The sequence below is a fragment of the Ascaphus truei genome, chromosome 5, assembly GCF_040206685.1.
Source record: "Ascaphus truei isolate aAscTru1 chromosome 5, aAscTru1.hap1, whole genome shotgun sequence".
In the NCBI taxonomy this organism is placed as follows: Eukaryota; Metazoa; Chordata; class Amphibia; order Anura; family Ascaphidae; genus Ascaphus; species Ascaphus truei.
The window spans coordinates 284,940,573-284,958,046 of NC_134487.1; the positions used below are offsets into that span (position 1 = coordinate 284,940,573).

General features: G+C 49.3%; 1 protein-coding gene across 4 annotated transcripts in view; it reads left to right on the top strand.

The window, feature by feature from the left end:
• IL17RA (interleukin 17 receptor A) overlaps window positions 1-16,432 on the top strand; it is a 31,167-nt gene extending 14,735 nt beyond the window's left edge. For 2 of the 4 annotated variants that reach the window (XM_075602411.1, XM_075602414.1), the window contains 5 exons: window positions 2,081-2,155; window positions 2,798-2,894; window positions 4,080-4,181; window positions 5,024-5,047; window positions 10,040-16,432. In XM_075602411.1, coding sequence (XP_075458526.1) covers window positions 2,081-2,155; window positions 2,798-2,894; window positions 4,080-4,181; window positions 5,024-5,047; window positions 10,040-11,187 — 1,446 coding nt within the window. In that variant the 3' untranslated portion in view covers window positions 11,188-16,432. The remainder of the gene's footprint in view (window positions 1-2,080; window positions 2,156-2,797; window positions 2,895-4,079; window positions 4,182-5,023; window positions 5,048-10,039) is intronic. The other 2 variants (XM_075602412.1, XM_075602413.1) reach the window with 2 other exon arrangements.
• Window positions 16,433-17,474: the final 1,042 nt, after the last annotated feature.

Below are 17,474 nucleotides of genomic sequence, written 5' to 3' on the forward strand. Positions count from 1 at the left end.
TAACAGGCATGGGACCTCCTGTTGCAAGTGGCTTTGTTCAATATCAGATTGGAGTTCTGATGTCCCATTCGGAGACGTGGCCCTTGGCAATGTCAGTGTTTTCTCCGTCGGACGACACCAAGAAAGGGTTGTGAGAAGACCTTTTTCATTTCATGAGAGACAGGAGGGAGTCTTAAGTTGTGGATTGGAGGCAAAAAAAATAATTCTGCATTTCCCATCTTTTATCGGTTTGTGGTAGTTTTTTAAAGTTGTAGTTCAGGAGTTGCCAACTCCCGTCCTCAAGTGCTACCAACAGGACAGGTTTTCAGGATATCCCTGCTTCAGCACAGGTGATTGAGCCACCTGTGCTGTAGCAGGGACTAATTGAGCCACCTGTGCTGAAGCAGGGATATCCTTAAAACCGGACCTGTTGGTGGCACTTGAGGACTGCAGTTGGCCAGCCCTGTTCTTGTAGCTTTATCAGCCCTGGAGAAAGGCAGATTCATTGTAGGTAGCGACACCTTTTTAGGTGACTGACATTGCAGGGCTTTCCGAACCTCACGGGTGTCTTCTATTATTCCATATCATTTCATCGATGGAAATACTCTGTTCTGCTAAAAGGTATCACAACCTGCAGTGGCTCGTGTGTGTGGGAGATGGCAAGTGCTGCCTTTAAAATAGTCATTTTGCTTTTTCTCATTTGCCTGAACTGAGGGGGTCCCCTGAGCAGTGACCACTCAAGTGCACCTTTAGCTCAGGTGTTTGCACTCGGGGGTTTAGGGCAGAGAAAGGTGCACGTGAGTAAATAACGGGAAGTGTATATGCAGAGCTGGACTTTCACCTGCTGGGGCCTCTTAACCTTGACAATAGCTTAGGGCCTCAAAAATTAGAAATAGATTTATTATTCTGACTGACCTCTGAAAATACAAACATGAAAGTGAAATGAATGAGAGCCTTATACTAGCGGTGTTATATACAAAGATGACGCTGTCACGCTAAACTGAACAGCGCACATCACATTCATTTTAATGTTAAAACATTTCCTTTCGGGATTTTTGGCGAGCAAAGTCATGGACGATGTCTTCAAATGATAAGCCACGAATTTTGTCACTTTCGATGCACATGATGCTCAGGGTCAGATGTGAACAAAAATGTCCATATTTATGGGGAATCTTCTTCTTTTATTTATCATCCCATTTTCCAACTTGAAATTCCATTCATTCTTTTTTCTATATTTGAGGCTCCCCATATTGTGCGCCCCTAAACTGCAGCTTGGTAATCTTCTACGTACGTCCGGCACTGTGTATATGATATCGGGAAGCAATGTTTTCCTCTTGGAAATGCCAGGAGAGATTTCCCTGGGACCCAGGACTGGCTAAATTAGAGGGTTTTGTGTAACATCTGCCGTTTCTGATGCTATTCCCAGAATCCGTGATCTCTTCTCCTCCTCCCTCCTCCCTCCTTTCTTCTTCCTTCTTCTTCCTCCCTCCCTTCTTCCTCCCTCCCTTCTTCCTTCTTCCTTCCTCCCTCCCTTCTTCCTTCCTCCCTCCCTTCTTCCTTCCTCCCTTCCTTCTTCCTCCCTCCCTTCCTTCTTCCTCCCTCCCTTCTTCCTCCCTCCCTCCCTTCTTCCTCCCTCCCTCCCTCCCTTCTTCCTCCCTCCCTTCTTCCTCCCTCCCTTCCCCCCTCCCTTCTTCCTTCCTCCCTTCCCCCCTCCCTTCCTCCCTTCTTCCTCCCTCCCTCCCTTCTTGATCCCTTCTTCCTCCCTCCCTTCTTCCTCCCTCCCTTCTTCCTCCCTCCCTTCTTCCTTCCTGCCTTCTCCCTCCCTCCCTTCTCCCTCCCTCCCTTCTTCCTCCCTCCCTCCCTTCTTCCTCCCTCCCTCCCTTCTTCCTCCCTCCCTTCTTCCTCCCTCCCTTCTTCCTCCCTCCCTTCTTCCTCCCTCCCTTCTTCCTTCCCTCCCTTCTTCCTCCCTCCCTCCCTTCTTCCTCCCTCCCTCCATTCTTCCTCCCTCCCTTCTTCCTTCCCTCCCATCTTCCTCCCTCCCTTCTTCCTCCCTCCCTTCTTCCTCCCTCCCTCCCTTCTTCCTCCCTCCTCCTCCTCACAGGGAGAGCGCGGTCGGCCTGTCAACGTCTCATACCCCGGCCTGGCGAAAAATCCGCTCTGCTGGTATAAAGTGCAGGTGAAGTATTTCTCATCGGTAAAACCTGATTGGCCCTGTCTGTGCCGGTGAATACAGTCACTGCGTGCGACTTCTCTCTGTGTTCCTTCCGTTATAGCAGCGGGAGGAAGGGGTTTCACTGCACCTGTTTACTTGCAGAGGATGCTGGTCCCACTGCTGTGAGCCTGGTTTTCAGTATCATTGAAGCGTATCCCATTCCTGAAATGCTAAGGGGAAAAGCTCCTGATATATTTACATGTGTTGCCCCAATCGGAGGTTCCAGACAAATGCTATCGTTTGTGGGATTTGCATGAATTAATCAAATGCAGGAGGGGCCAGCAACATATTCTTTGTGCTCTTCCTGCACTGACAGTGTTACAATAACATGGTGCTCCTTGTTTAAATAATAACATATTTATATTGCAGGGAAAAAACAAACAAACAGTGCAGCTAAAATATCCTAAGCATTGTTTTTAAGGTCTTCTGGCCCTGAAGAGGTTAATAGCTGTGTTCCCAGGCCGGGGCGGTTCTCCAGGGGTTCGGGGCTGGGTTCCCAGGCCGGGGCTGTGCTCCGGGGGTACGGGGCTGTGTTCCGGGGTTGTGCTCTGGGTTCGTCTCGCTGACACTGTATCCTGATTTTCTCACCTTGCTCTGTGATTGCAGATTCAGCCGTTCATCACAGCCTGTGGGAACGATTGCCGCCGCTATTCCTACACTGAGCCTTGTCCCACAGACCCTGCCCTGCCCACCTCTCCCCCCGGTGAGTTATTGAATGAGAGGGGAGAAGAAAAAAACAAAGCAACATGGGATGGTGGCGGCAGCATTACACAGCGCTACAATGCTGTGTGCACATGGAACTGCAGGCACAATCCAACCCTGGTCTGTAGAGCTTACACTCTAATTTTGCTAGATGGCGCACACTGAGATATAAACACCACGAAGACACCCCAGCGGCACTCCGTGTTACCATGTCATTGCAGATATCAAAAAAGCACATACACAAGTTAAAAACCTGCGTACGCGTGATGGGTTAATTGTTCATTAACTCCAGAACCAGATTCTGTAATCTACATGCGACAATCAATGTAAATAAACCTTCCATCTATGAAGAAAGTGAATGAAGTTTGTTCTCAGTGATGCTTGTATCAAACGTTTAACATCACCAAACCGGGTTTGCTAAGCCTGAGGGTCCCAGCCGGTCTCTCTTACCAACGTACGTGGTATATCCCAAGGGGACACACAAGTAACATAATCCCTCATTTTCCTTTCAATTTTACATTTCATTTACTATTCACCTGCACCGCCCAACACATACGGGGCTCTAAGGTAGGGGTGCTCAACTCCACTCTCTCCATATTCTGTGTGTCTGTCGCTCTCTCCATTCTGTGTCTGTCTCTCCATTCCGTGTCTGTCTCTCAACATTCTGTGTGTCTGTCTCTCTCCCCATTCTCTGTGTGTCTCTCCCAATTCTCTGTGTGTCTCTCCCCATTCTCTGTGTGTCTCTCCCCATTCTCTGTGTGTCTCTCCCCATTCTCTGTGTCTCTCCCCATTCTCTGTGTGTCTCTCCCCATTCTCTGTGTGTCTCTCCCCATTCTCTGTGTGTCTCTCCCCATTCTGTCTCTCTCCCCCATCATTCTGTGTGTCTGTCTCTCTTCCCATTCTCTGTGTGTCTGTCTCTCTTCCCATTCTCTGTGTGTCTCTCTCTCCATTCTGTGTGTCTGTCTCTCTCCCCATTCTCTGTGTGTCTCTCTCGCCATTCTGTGTGTCTGGGTCTCTCTCCCCATTCTCTGTCTGTCACTCTCTCTCCTCATTCTGGACCCTACCTGTCACCTATCAGGGCACCGGGACAGATCTTAAAACAAACAGAACTGTCCCGGCTAAACCGGGACATCTGGTCATGAGAGGACTGACCGCTGCCTCTGGTTGTGTTTTTTTTCACCTGCAGAGCCACACAAGCGGCTGCATCTCTGTTCTATCTCAGCCTGTGTCACCCTCCTGGTCATGGGCATGTTCATCATCTGCACCATCCTAAAATGTAACAAGGAAGGTAAGTGATCTGGCCTCGCGTCTGTGGGGCTGTCGTTATAATTAATAATAATAATAGCATGTTCTTGTATAGCGCTGCTAGTTTTACGCAGCGCTTTACAGAGACATTTTGCAGGCACAGGTCCCTGCCCCATAGAGCTTACAATCTATGTTTTTGGTGCCTGAGGTACAGGGAGATAAAGTGACTTGCCCAAGGTCACAAGGAGCCGACACCGGGAATTGAACAGGTTCCCCCGCTCCAAACTCACTGAGCCGCTCCTTCTCCCTACAGCTTTTTATATCTAGCACTGGACAGCAGATCTCATGAGAGACACTGTGCAAAGTGGATTTATTACCCCGCGATGCCTCACCGCGTCGCTGTGGTTATATACATCCATTCCTAGGGAATTCACAACCGTGTTCTAATAGAAGTAATCTTCCCGCGAAACGCGCCTCAGCCACATGTGCGTGTGTAGAACGTGTCTGGATTGATCTCCTGCTTGGGAGCAGTAATCCTAGAAACAGGAAGATGAGGTTACTGGCCTCTTGGGACTGAAGGCGTGAAGGCCGCAAAATCACTCAGTCTGCAGCTCTGGTTTCATCTGCCAAGTAAGGAGCAACAATTGGGACTGCTGCAGGGGCGGCCACTTGGGGCTTTTACTGGGTGTCCTGGGACATTCCTTCGCTTCAGACAGCAGCTGGAGGCTCATCGCTGCCCCTGTTCTAGCTGCAGGACAGGGCCACCTTATTTTTTTATGGGACAATAGGGCACTTGGATGTTGGCCAGTGTGGGGGAATTGTGACTGACTGGGAAATGTTCATTTGACTAATTCCCCTTTTTTCTTTTCTTACCTTTTTCTTTAGAAGAAGACGCAACACGGAAACCAGGTCAGTTAATGATTGCGTTGTAGTTACAACCAGATAGACTTAAGTCTTAGATGGAGACGCCATGGTTCCCAAGATATACACGTTAACTTAGCATTGGTGCTTCGCCCCTAGTGAAAACAAAATGGCGGCTTAAACCTCCCACGGCAGGCGGGCCAATAGGAAGCTGCAACGTTATCAGTTGTGGCTTCCTATTGGCCTGTGGGATTGCAGGGGATTTAAACTAGCAAGTACTGGCGCTCCCGTCCCCAGTATGGATCACGGGAACCAGGAGGTTCTCTGAGCTGAACCGGACGAGGTTCAGGAGACTTCCTGTTTCCCAGCTATGTTTAAAAAACAAATCTTGAACTTGCACCTTTTTAACCCTTGGAGGGGCCGTGGGGTCAGTGTGCCAGGATCACTATCCGAAGCGGTTACGTGATCTCTCCATCACTGATAACAGAAGGTGAGGAATCGCTGCCCTCCAGTCCGCCATCTTGCAGATCGAGTCCTGCGCTTCGTGTCCCCTAAGAAGACGAGCATTTGTATTTATTTTTTCTTGACGTAGCTACGTACACCATGGGGCACTCAGAGTTAAAGCACCAATAAATGTTAAAATCCTCCTTTGGTGGGCGGGGGTTGGTGAGTGGAGGGAAGGCAGTGGTTGGTGAGTAGAGGGAGGGTGGGGGGTTTGGTGAGTGGAGGGAGGGTGGGGGGAGTTGGTGAGTGGAGGGAGGATGGGGGGAGTTGGTGAGTGGAGGGAGGGTGGGGGGAGTTGGTGAGTGGAGGGAGGGTGGGGGGAGTTGGTGAGTGGAGGGAGGGTGGGGGGGTTGGTGAGTTGAGGGTTGGTGAGTGGATTTGGTGGGTGGAGGGAGGGCAGGGGGGTTGGTGAGTGGAGGAAGGGAGGGGGGATTGGTGAGTGGAGGGAGTGGGGGTTGGTGAGTGGAGGGAGGGCGGTGGTTGGTGAGTGGAGGGAGGGCTGGGAGTTGGTGGGGGGGGGGTTGGTGAGGGGAGGGTGGGGGGTTTGGTGAGGGGAGGGAGGGTGTGGAGGGCAGGGAGGGCAGGGGGGTTGGTGAATGAAGGAAGGGTGGGGGGGTGGTGAATGGAGGGAGGGTGGGGGGGTTGGTGAGTGGAGGGAGGGCGAGGGTGCTGTTGAGTGGGGACGGTGAGGAGTTGGTGAGTGGGGGGACGGCAGCGGGGGTGGTGAAGCTGAAGAGCGACAACGGAAAGGGAATGTTTTTTTTAAGAGCAGTGTCAGCTGGGAAACCAAAACTTTATACAGCAATATCACTTCCAGCTGCATTAGTAACCTGTCATGATAGTGGTCTAGGACGTTTGGTCACTGCCATTTTGCCGCGACAACCGGAGTTTAGCCGCATGTGACCGCGCTGCAAGGACATTCAGCCGCTGGCTGCTTCGCTGCCAAGATATCTCCCTAAACCTTACCCTAAGACCCCCTTATACTAACGCTACCCATTACCGTAAGACCCCCTATACTAACTGTTAAACTCCCTAAAGTTAACACCCTAAAACTTACCTTCTCGTAGAAGTGGGCAGTGGTGGAGAGTCCCTCGGCGGCTAACCGCTGTCGGGGACTTAGTCGCGGCAGGATCGCCGTGACCACATGTCCCATTCCCCCTGGTAGTGCCAGCGGACATCACCCGTTTTCTCCTGTGCTTTCTTCCCCCCCCGCCCCCCCCCCCCCCCCGGTCTCTTCACCGGTTGCTGAACTCAACGCCACGGGCGGTCACCATGGCAATCGGTGCTTTTGATGAATGTGTGTGAATGTCGGCAGCCATTTAGTGTCCCCCAGTCTGAAAAACGTGTGTTACATTGTAACCTCACTAAAGACAACAGAGGCAATGTATAAACGGTGCAGGTCCAGTTGGCACACTGCCCTACTGGACCACATCAGAACATGTTTCTTCATCTTCTCATGTGAAGTCCATTGTGGCAGATACATGAAGTGCTGATGTGGGGTACTGAACCCGGTCCGTTTATACTCCCCATCGGCGCTGGGTGAATCCCAGAGTTTGAGGTGTTCTAGCCTAGTGAGAGGGGCTTGGCAAGTTTATTCATTTGGGTTTTTGGTGTTATTATTCTTTAGGAATGTAATCTTCTTCCTCCCGGCCAAGGGTCCTCACTAGGTGTAGGTAGTGGTACCAGACAAACAGTGATGCAGGTGAAAAATGTTAGTGTGTTAAAAAAAAAAATTGTGTGTGTGTATATAAATATATACATATACTGTACACTCAGATACAACTCTTCCTCAGCAGCATTGCTTTTTATATTAAAAAGGGTAGCTTTAATTCATATCATGGATAAGGGGGGGGGGGAGGTGGGAAGGGGGGGAGGAGGGGGGAAGGGGGGGGGTGGTGGGAAGGGGGGAAGGGGGGGGGGGAGGTGGTGGGAAGGGGGGGGGAGGTGGTGGGAAGGTGGGAAGGGGGGGGAGGTGGTGTGAAGGTGGGGGGAGGTGGTGAGGAGGGGGGAGGTTGTAAGGGGGGGGTGAAAGGGGGGGGGGTGGAGGAGAGGTGAAGGGGGGGGTGGAGGAGAGGTGAAGGGGGGGTGGAGGAGAGGTGAAGGGGGGGGGTGGAGGAGAGGTGAAGGGGGGGGTGGAGGAGAGGTGAAGGGGGGGGTGGAGGAGAGGTGAAGGGGGGGGTGGAGGAGAGGTGAAGGGGGGGGTGGAGGAGAGGGGGAGGGTGGAGGGGAGGTGAAGGGGGGAAGGGGGATAGGGGGGGTGGAGGGGAGGTGAAGGGTGGGTGGAGGGGAGGTGAAGGGGGGTGGGTGGAGGGGAGGTGAAGGGGGGTGGGTGGAGGGGAGGTGAAGGGGGGTGGGTGGAGGGGAGGTGAAGGGGGGTGGGTGGAGGGGAGGTGAAGGGGGGTGGGTGGAGAGGTGAAGGGGGGTGGGTGGAGGGGGGGTGGAGGGGGGGTGAAGGGGAGGTGGAGGGGGGGTGAAGGGGAGGTGGAGGGGAGGTGGAGGGGGGGTGAAGGGGAGGTGAAGGGGAGGTGGAGGGGGGGGTGAAGGGGAGGTGGAGGGGGGGGTGGAGGGGGGGGTGAAGGGGAGGTGAAGGGGGGGTGGAGGGAGGTGGAAGGGAGGGGAAGTGGAGTGAGGGTGGGTGAGGGGAGGTGAAGGGGGGTGAGAGGAGGTGAAGGCCGCTCAGTCACCCGTCCGGCCGCTCACTCACCCGTCCGGCAGCTCCCACGTGGATCTGAGGCGGGAGGCAGCTTGTTGTGGCCGCTCCCCTGCTGTGTCCCGGGCGCTCGCGCCCCCGCTGACTGTAGCGGCGCCGGGGGGGGGAGGTGAAGGGGGGTGAGGGGTGGGTGAAGGGGGGTGAGGGGTGGGTGAAGGGAGGTGAAGGGGGGGTGAGGGTTGGGTGAAGGGGGGTGAGGGGTGGGTGAAGGGGGGTGAGGGGTGGGTGAAGGGGGGTGAGGGGTGGGTGAAGGGAGGTGAAGGGGGGGTGAGGGTTGGGTGAAGGGGGGTGAGGGGAGGTGAAGGCCGCTCACTCACTCGTCCGGCCGCTCCCACGTGGATCGGTAGCGGCGCACGTGAGGGGGAGAGCAGGAGGCCCGGGCCGCGCTTCCCCTCTCCGGTAGCGGCGCATGTGAGGGGGAGAGCAGGAGGCCCGGGCCGCGCCGCGAGAGAGGAGGGGCTGGAGTTTGCTGCTCTCCGCGGCGCACGGTGAGGGTGATGGTGCGGCTGGGGATGTTGCGGAGCGTGGGGATTTGGGTGAGGTGGGGAGGGGGGAGAGAGTGAGGGGCACTGGGAGAGGAGGGGGGGGGTGTGTGTGGAGAAGGTGAGCTGCGGTCCAACTGACGGGGGGTGTGTGTGTGTGTGTGTGTGTGTGTGTTTTATTTTTTTTTGTTTGGCCCGTCACTCTGCCTCAGGCCAATGAGAGGTGCGGGGGCGGGCAGGCCAAGGGACCAATGACATTGCCGCTAGGGACGCAGACATACAGTGAACTCAGAAATATATAGTAGATTACCCTATCCCCTGGATCCGGATTCCACTTACTCCATAGTGGATCAAGAGTACGTCATTTCATTTATTTTTTAGTGCCCCTTATTTTATTTCATGTTGCTAATAAAAATTATTTTAATATTGTCACATATCATCCAGTGGGGTGACAGAGTACTATCAATTGGGTTTCTTTTTCTCTCCTAGTTTGCTTATTATCAATTACCCAATTAGCACCACCAACCCCTCTCTATCGCCTATTTAGCAGATGCTGGGGTCCCTATCTGATATATTTAAAGAACACTTCCCTGCTCTTGAAAACCATAAAGAGGACACCTACTCCAACTTAACTATTTACCGTTGAGATCCTTCCTGGGTCTCTCCTCCCAGGATCTGACCGTTGGAATCCTTCTGCTCTCCTATTTATCACCTTCCCCTCACTCCCTGTCTCTAGGCAGAAAAGGGGTGGAGCTAAGCCTCTGCCTGGTCATTGGTGAACACCTTACCTAGAGGGGCAGGTTTTTAGTATATAGTAACCCCAACGTGGGGGGGTTATACTTGGGTGCCTCCATCCTTTTTCCGCAGTATGATCAGTGTTAGGAGAGGGCTTCAGTGGGGGAGGGGAGCGGTGATCACGTAGTTGCGGTGCTAAAAAAAATGTGTATCATCCAAATATTTAAACAGATTTTGTGACATTTTACATAAGCATATTGTTTAATCTGTCCCATGACCTTGGAATGTAAGGTTAATGCCTCTTAATAGGACGCTTTGTGTTGGTAGAAAAATAATAATAATTATATCCATCGCTGTCATTGGGAACAATGTAACCCTCCGTTATCCGTCCCTTCCCTTTCTCCAGCTGGGTGGGTGTAAAGGACGGTATCCTAAGACTCTAAGCTGCACAAATGATGCAAAACACAGCACCACGCACAGCAAGAGCAACGCCTTGGAAGGGGATCTTGCACTTATCTTTTTAAGAGGAGGGTTTCTTTCCCCCACCCATTCTTTATCCTGGAGGCGTTGCTAAATGACCCACGTGTCTTTTATTTCCTGTGTTCTCAGCAGGTCCTGATCCGCCGCCCCTCCCCACCGTGCAGAAGGTTTGGCTGGTGTACTCTGCCGATCACAAGCGCTACGTGGACGTGGTGATAAAGCTGGCATACTTCCTGCAGACCGCGTGGGGCGTGGATGTGGTGCTGGACCGGCTGCACGTTGAAGACATTGCAGTGTTGGGCAAGATGAACTGGCTGAGCCGCCAGAAGTCCCTGATGGAACGACTGAACGGAAAAATCCTGCTCCTCTGTTCCCGAGGGACCCAGGCCAAGTGGAAGGCCATGCAGGCTACACAACGGGCATGGGTGACGCTGAGGGAGGACAATCACGAGCTGGGCGACCTCTTCACACCGGCGTTTTCCCTCCTCCTCCCCGACTTACTGAAGCCTCTGACCTGCGAGCGTTACATGGTAGCTTATTTTGAGGAGCTCAGCAGCGAAGACGATGTCCCCTCCCCCTTCCAGTGGTGCCCCCTGTACAGTCTGACACGGAACCTGCAGGCCTTGTTCTTCCGTATCCAGGGACAGGAGCAGCACCAGCCGGGAGTGACTTTCAACGTCCCGCAGGACGAAGTCACGTGTTACCAAAGCTTGAAGCAGGCGGTGCAGAGGTGCCGGGCCTGGCAGGAGAAGAACTTGGATTGGTTTGAGAGAGAACGCTTGCCAGAGGCAGGAGAAGAATCTGCGAGCGAGGGGGAAGAGGGTTTTATGAATCAAAATGATATAGCACATAGGCAGACGCCTATTGTACATTTCCCTAAAGATGCGCTTGTTCAAGTGAGACCCCTCATTAACGACGCTGAATCGGTGACTGTGATGGACCCTGTGCTTGTGGGGTATGGACCACCGAGTCTCCACGTGAAACCTCTCCTATCTGGTGGAGATTTCACTGTGCAAGTGATGCACCCCCAAATACTCCCAGAACGCTCAGGGGGGGTCTGTAGGCAGGAGCCTGACTTTGTGGAGAAAGGGGTCTCGCTAATCAACCAACCAGTCTTCAATTTGGTCCAGGGTAAATATGTCCCCGAAAAAGAGTCGTGCCCTCAGTCGGACCAGGGCTACCAGTCCGAGTCGGACAGTCCCGGGGAGGTTCTGCGAGCAGAACTGCTGAAGATTTTCCAGCAGAGCGGCCCGTGGATGGTCCCAGAGCTAGAGTGAGGGGAGCAGTGTGGATCCCTCTTTGCTGGCAAAAAAACTGCCGTTGTGGGCGCGACACGTTGTTATGTGGTCAGGGGAACTGACGTGGCACAAAGGGGCTGATTATCAAAGACCCCCAGCTGCAGAGAACACCACCAAAAGTAGGATAGGGAGTCACTTCTCTAAAAAAAATCTGGTGGTTTTGCAGCAACTTGCATCTTTTAGACTTTTTTGATAACCAACCCTCTGTAGCATCAAAAATGCTGTGATCATTTAACCCTTTCACTGTCAACGTTAATCCTTTTGATGATAAGGTTGACATTGTCACTGAGAGTAGTGTATTTGCCGGGCAATGTAATCTGACACTACCTAGCCTGACAGCTCGGTATAAAGCCCCCTTCTATTCTCTGGTTCATTCCTGCGGCTGGTACAGTTCCTGTCCTGCATTCTATTCCATCCACACGTTGTGCTTCTGTCCACCTACAGTACTCACTCCTACTGTGTGCAGTGTCACCAGCAACTGCACCTTCTCTCGCTGTACCTCCAGTAGCAAGAATTAGTACGGAAGCCTTGCAGAGCAGTGTCTTTGTACTTTAAAATAAATACATTTTACAAAAACTATATTGAGACTCCCAGTATGGTGACAGAGGGTGAAGTCACAGCCCCCTGAGCTCCTGCAGCCCCACTGCTCCTACACAGATCAGCAGCTTAAACAACCAGGACAAATGATTTAAGGCAGTAGATAAAAACTCACTGAATGATCCTGTGAGCAGAAAGCAGGCAGTCTTTGCATGCTCCTGTGAGGGGGAGATACATGGTGCAGGCAGTCTCTGCAGAGACATCAGGCTGAATATAACCCCCACAGTTTCAATCCAGCTGAACAGAGGGGGGAAAGAAACAGGACAGGCTCTACAGCTGGATAGTAACTTGAAAAGTAAGGAGAAGCATTTATATGGAGAAATTTCTCTCCAGGCAGAAACAGATGCCGCTGCCGTTTCTGGATTCTAATGAAAAATCAACACTATTAAGAGCCTGTAAGGATTCGGGGGGCCTTACGTATGAGGGAAAGAAGATCCTAATCTTTCAGGACTATTCCGCTGCAGTATGAAATAAAAGACGGGAGTTCAGTAAAGTTTGCAGTATGCTATATAAGCAAAATAAAAACATTTCCCTGGGATATATAAATAAAAAGTTAAGAAAACCTGTTTTGAAAAAAAATAAATTAGAGTGGTGGTGTAAAGGAGGAGGAGGCAAAAATGTTATTTCTGGAAAAAATGAATGTCATTAATCTATACTGTATGTGTTTTATGGTTTATTTTTTTTATACTCTGAGTTATGTATGTATTATTTGAAATGTTTTCCACTGGTCGGATATATTGTGACAGAGAAAAAGGAAACGACAGAAAATCACAGTGAAGTAAGGTTCTTTCAGTCGTTGTATACATTATGTAAAGGCGTGCTAGACAATATCAGTTTAACAACTAACCAATGACGAGACTGGTTTCATGGACTGTTAAGGGTATTAACGCCCCAAAATATTAAAGCACCTGAAGCGCTTAAAAGCAGATGTAGCACTTATTCAGGAAACACATCTAAACAGGGAGTGAGAAACTCCAGACTAACTGGGTGGGTGAATGCGTATTCTCCCCAGCAGTGGGAAAGAAAGAGGGGGTAGTGATTCTGATAAGCAAAACACTAGCATATGCGCTTATATTAACTTGGAGTGACACAGAGGGACGGGTGGTACAGTGATATCAAGATCAACCATGGATATATGTAATGTATAATATTTATGGCCCGAATGAGCAGATCCAACCTTTCTTCCAGAGTGTAACTGATAAATTGGTGAAAGAAAGTGGAGGCAACCAAATAGTGGGGGGTGATTTTAACGCTGTCGGTGATCATGTTTAGATGAGATTTATCTTAATCAGAGTAAAGAAAAATCAAGACCTGCACAGAAGCATAGGGCTGTTACAAGAAACATTGGGTTTGTTAAGACTGCTGGAGGCTATTTAACCCCACTGAGAGAGAATAAACCCTTTTCTTGAACCCGCATAACTCCATCTGAGAATAGACTATATTCTAACAAGCGACCATATGATGGACAAGGTGTCCGCAGTGGCGATAGAAGATATAATCATAGCAGACCACGCACAAGTATGGTTAGAGATAGATTTAGGATTTGGGGAACACAAAAATAGAATCTGGAGATTTCTATTTTATCTTCATAATAATGAGGAGTTTAAAGCTTTCCTCCTCAATAGCTGGTACTATTTCCAGGAAACAAACGCTATACACCAAAATGTGGGGAAATTGCATTGGGAAACCGCTAAAGCGGTAATGCGAGGCAAGATTCTAGTCTACATCAACAAAAACAGGGAAGAAACAGAAGCAGAATACATTAAATCTAAAAATACACAACATACAGAACCCCAATAAGCTCATATAATATATATAATTATATGAGCTTATTGGGGTTCTGTATGTTTTGCAATTCTGTTCAGCTGGTCCTGGCTGATTTGGAGGGTGGCTCCTCCTTTCCAGGTTTGAGGCTCACTCCCTCCCACTTTTAAATGGTTAAAGCTCACTCCATTTCACCTCCACACTCATGGGAACCTGCATACAGTTTGATTGTGACAAATCTAATACAGAGTGCTTTTCCTGGTAATGTACAGGTTAATAAGAGCTTCAATCAGACTTAGAACTATGCAACTAATTTTGACAGATTTATTATAAATCATTCTTCCCGGTAATGTACAGGTTATTAAGAATTTATTTTAGTGTTAGGACCCTTGAGATGTGGTCTGCTTTGGAGGGGCTCAAGGGCTTACACTAAAAGACCATTTTATTCAAAAGATATCTTTATATATATATATACAGCTTAACCCCGTTATAGCGCTGTCCTTGGGGGCCACCCGCGACCACTGCCTTATAAACGCGTTTTTTTTTAAAGTTTTTTTTTTTTTGTGGTGGTACCGTGTCCGCCGGAGGGGGAACGCTGAGAACTCTCCCAACATTCCCAGACCCGGTGGGGCAGCGGCAACAGCACACAGCACTTACCCGGCATCTGGCAGCTCTTCTCCCTGTCTCTGCTTTCTGCTTCCGTCTTGCGAGAGCAAGCTCCCTTAAAGAGACAGTGTGTTTGTGTGTATTTGACTGTGGGAGACTGTGTGTGTGTCAGTGTGTCAGTGTGTGCAGTGTGCTGTGAGTGTGTGCTGTGAGTGTGAGCAGTGTGCTGTGAATGTATGCAGTGTGCAGTGTGCTGTGTGTGTGTATGCAGTGTGCAGTGAGTGTGTGCAGTGTGTGCAGTGTGTGCGGATCGCGCTATAACGGGGTTGAGCTGTATATATATATATATATATATATATAGGCACTGTACCGTGTATCTGTGTTAATGGATGTAGCACTGAGCTCTGCCTGTGTTTCATGTTCTGTCTCTGGTTTTAAGTACATTAAATCTAGCAAGGAACTGAACAGGGCGTTCTGTCACTTCAAACAAAATCCCACCCCACAAAACAGGGACAAATACATGCGAAATACGGCTACATAGAAAGGAACAAAAAAAGCTCCAATTTAGAGACCTTAACCTTTTATAAGTACGGAAACAAGGCAGGTACATTATTAGGAAATCTAGTTAGACTAGCTATATAGCCAAAACCCCTACAGTAGGATGCGTAAACCTTCGGGTGAACTCACATCACCTCCTGAAGGAATACGTACAGTGTTCACGGATTTTTATCAAAATCTGTATACTACCAGTGAGCAGGATGAGGTGGCTGAAGACAAGTTTTTACAGGGACAAAGTTCCCCAAAATAACGAATGAAGATCGACAAGAACTTAACGCTCTGATTTACTAAGAAAAATATAGAGGCTGTGATAAAGAAACTTAAAAATAGGAAGGAACCAGGGGCCTGACCAATAAGGGACAAAAAAACGGAGAATTTTTTTTTACAAAATGGGAGCCCTTTATTGACTCCCTACCACAGAGTGAAAAACCAAATATATCAGGCTTTTGTGCACACATCCTGGAGTCTCTTGCGGCAAATTGTACAAGGTCACAGGTGAGGTAAACAGAGGGAGAAAAGAAATGGGCTAAAGGGGTATGAAGATAGGAAAACAGTATATCCGAACCCAAAGTCTGTAATATGTATCTGACTAAAGTTATATTTTGTACATTCTGTGAGTTAATTATTTAATTTAAAAATTGTGTATTTTTGAGTTAAGTTTGAGCATCAGATTTATAACTTTTTCAAAAAAAAAATGTTGTTTGTTTTTTTTACGTATAATTTAAAGATGGAAAATTGTAAAGATGTGTTGAAATCTGTCGTGTTTACCAGCAATGTTAGTGAATCAATAAAAAGAACGATGAGAAAAAAAGAAAAACCATATCGGGCGGCCAACTCCGGTCCTCAAGGGCCGCCAACAGGTCCGGTTTTACGGATATCCCTGCTTCAGCACAGGTGGCTCAGGCGACGACTGAAGCAGGGATATCCTTAAAACTTGACCTGTTGGTGGCCCTTGAGGACTGGAGTTGGCCACCCCCTGTTCTATATAAATCTATGTTCTAATCCACTCATCATATACCATCGTGACATCCGTTCCCACCTCCCAGCTGTTGTTCCTCTCTCCTGCCTGTTCCCGGCCCACTCTAGGCCATTCTAAATGCTACCTGAAGACTCTCGCTCTTTTCTCACATGCAACTTCTCCCCATGCCTCCTCTCTCAGTCCCTACTATCGATGAGCGGAATATCCACATATATTAAGCTCTTCACAGTAGGGCCCCTATCAGAACTTTACAAATACTTACAATCCCCCCCCCACTCTGCTCATGATCTCCTCTTCCCTCATAATCTTCTCTGAGTGCCACCAACAAGACTTCTCCCAGACTCCACCACAGCTCTCTTGCGTGCAACATCATACTGTTCTTCCCACCATTAACACAGTGAAAGGTGCCCTGAAAAGTCCCTTGTCGAAGGAAGCCTGTGCTTCATCGGCCCCGATATTTTCAAATCATTTTCCTTCTACCTATTCCACATCAGAAATAAAACAGCTGTTACCAAGAAATGAGCTTCCCAGCTGCCATATTAACAGCAACATTGCCTTTGCTCACACAAACGTTTCTCCCACCATTCCTGGTGTTTCCACACTCCCTTCTAGATTGTAAGCTCCTTGGAACAGGGCTTTCCTTACTGTGCCAGTGTATGTTAATGCTATTGTCTCCACACTATGTTGGCACTTTATAAATAAATGATAATGTATTATCAATGCACTGTCGGAACTACTGTACATAAGAAGGAGCTGTGTGGGTCATGTTGTTATATGAAAGCTACGGCTTTGTGTATATAATGTATCTACAGCAACACATTGTAAAATGACCAGGGTGTATTTTCTCGGACGCCTCGTGTTCTTGTTCCATTTGTTCACCCTGTTGTGTCCCAGGAGCTTTTTGGGGTGAGGGACGAGGCTTGGCCCATAGGGACACTGGGACAGAGGGAGTAATGGCCAAAGAAGTCTCTCCCCAGCTTCCAATCCTAGAGTGACGCAGACAAGAAGAATGGGACCGTTCAGCCGCCAATGACAATCAGCCGCTGGTTGTTTCGCCCCTAAGGTACGGGATTAGTGGGAACACTAAGGGATATCTTTTAGGGTTTTAAAGTAAGGGGTTAAGATTTTTAGGGTAAAGATTGGCATTAGGGGTTTTAGGGTACGGGGTTAACAGGTTAGTGTAAGGCATTAAGGTTAGGGGGTTTTAGGGTAAGGTTAGTGGTTATGGTAATCATTACCTTGGGGGGAAACGGCCGGCGGCGACGAAAAGTCTAAGACGCAAGAACGTATGTCCCATGGAGTCCTCTTTTCCCACCTCACTGCAGAGTGGGCCAGACAGAAGAAACCTACAACCAATGCAGTCTGCCACATGCACAAGCAAGACTGTCCTTCTCACTGCAGGTTAACAAACCAAAGGGACCAACATAGGGGGGTACAATGACATGGGCAACATCTATGGCCCATGCAGTCTGCCCCTATTAATGTAGGATGACAGACAGAAGAGACTTGCATCCCTCCCGCAGAGTGTTCAGAAGATGAGACATGCACGGGGTACCTGTCATAAAATGCCAGATTCACTAAAGCAGAAAGGAGCATTCTGATTGGTTAATGTACATTTAAATAATTAGCATTGTAATTCACATTTGTAACAATTCCACTGAGCATCATGTACTGGAATTACAATAGTAAAAGCACTCTGCCATATAACACGTTTTACTTTTTATATATATATATATTTATTATATTTCACAATTTCCTGTGT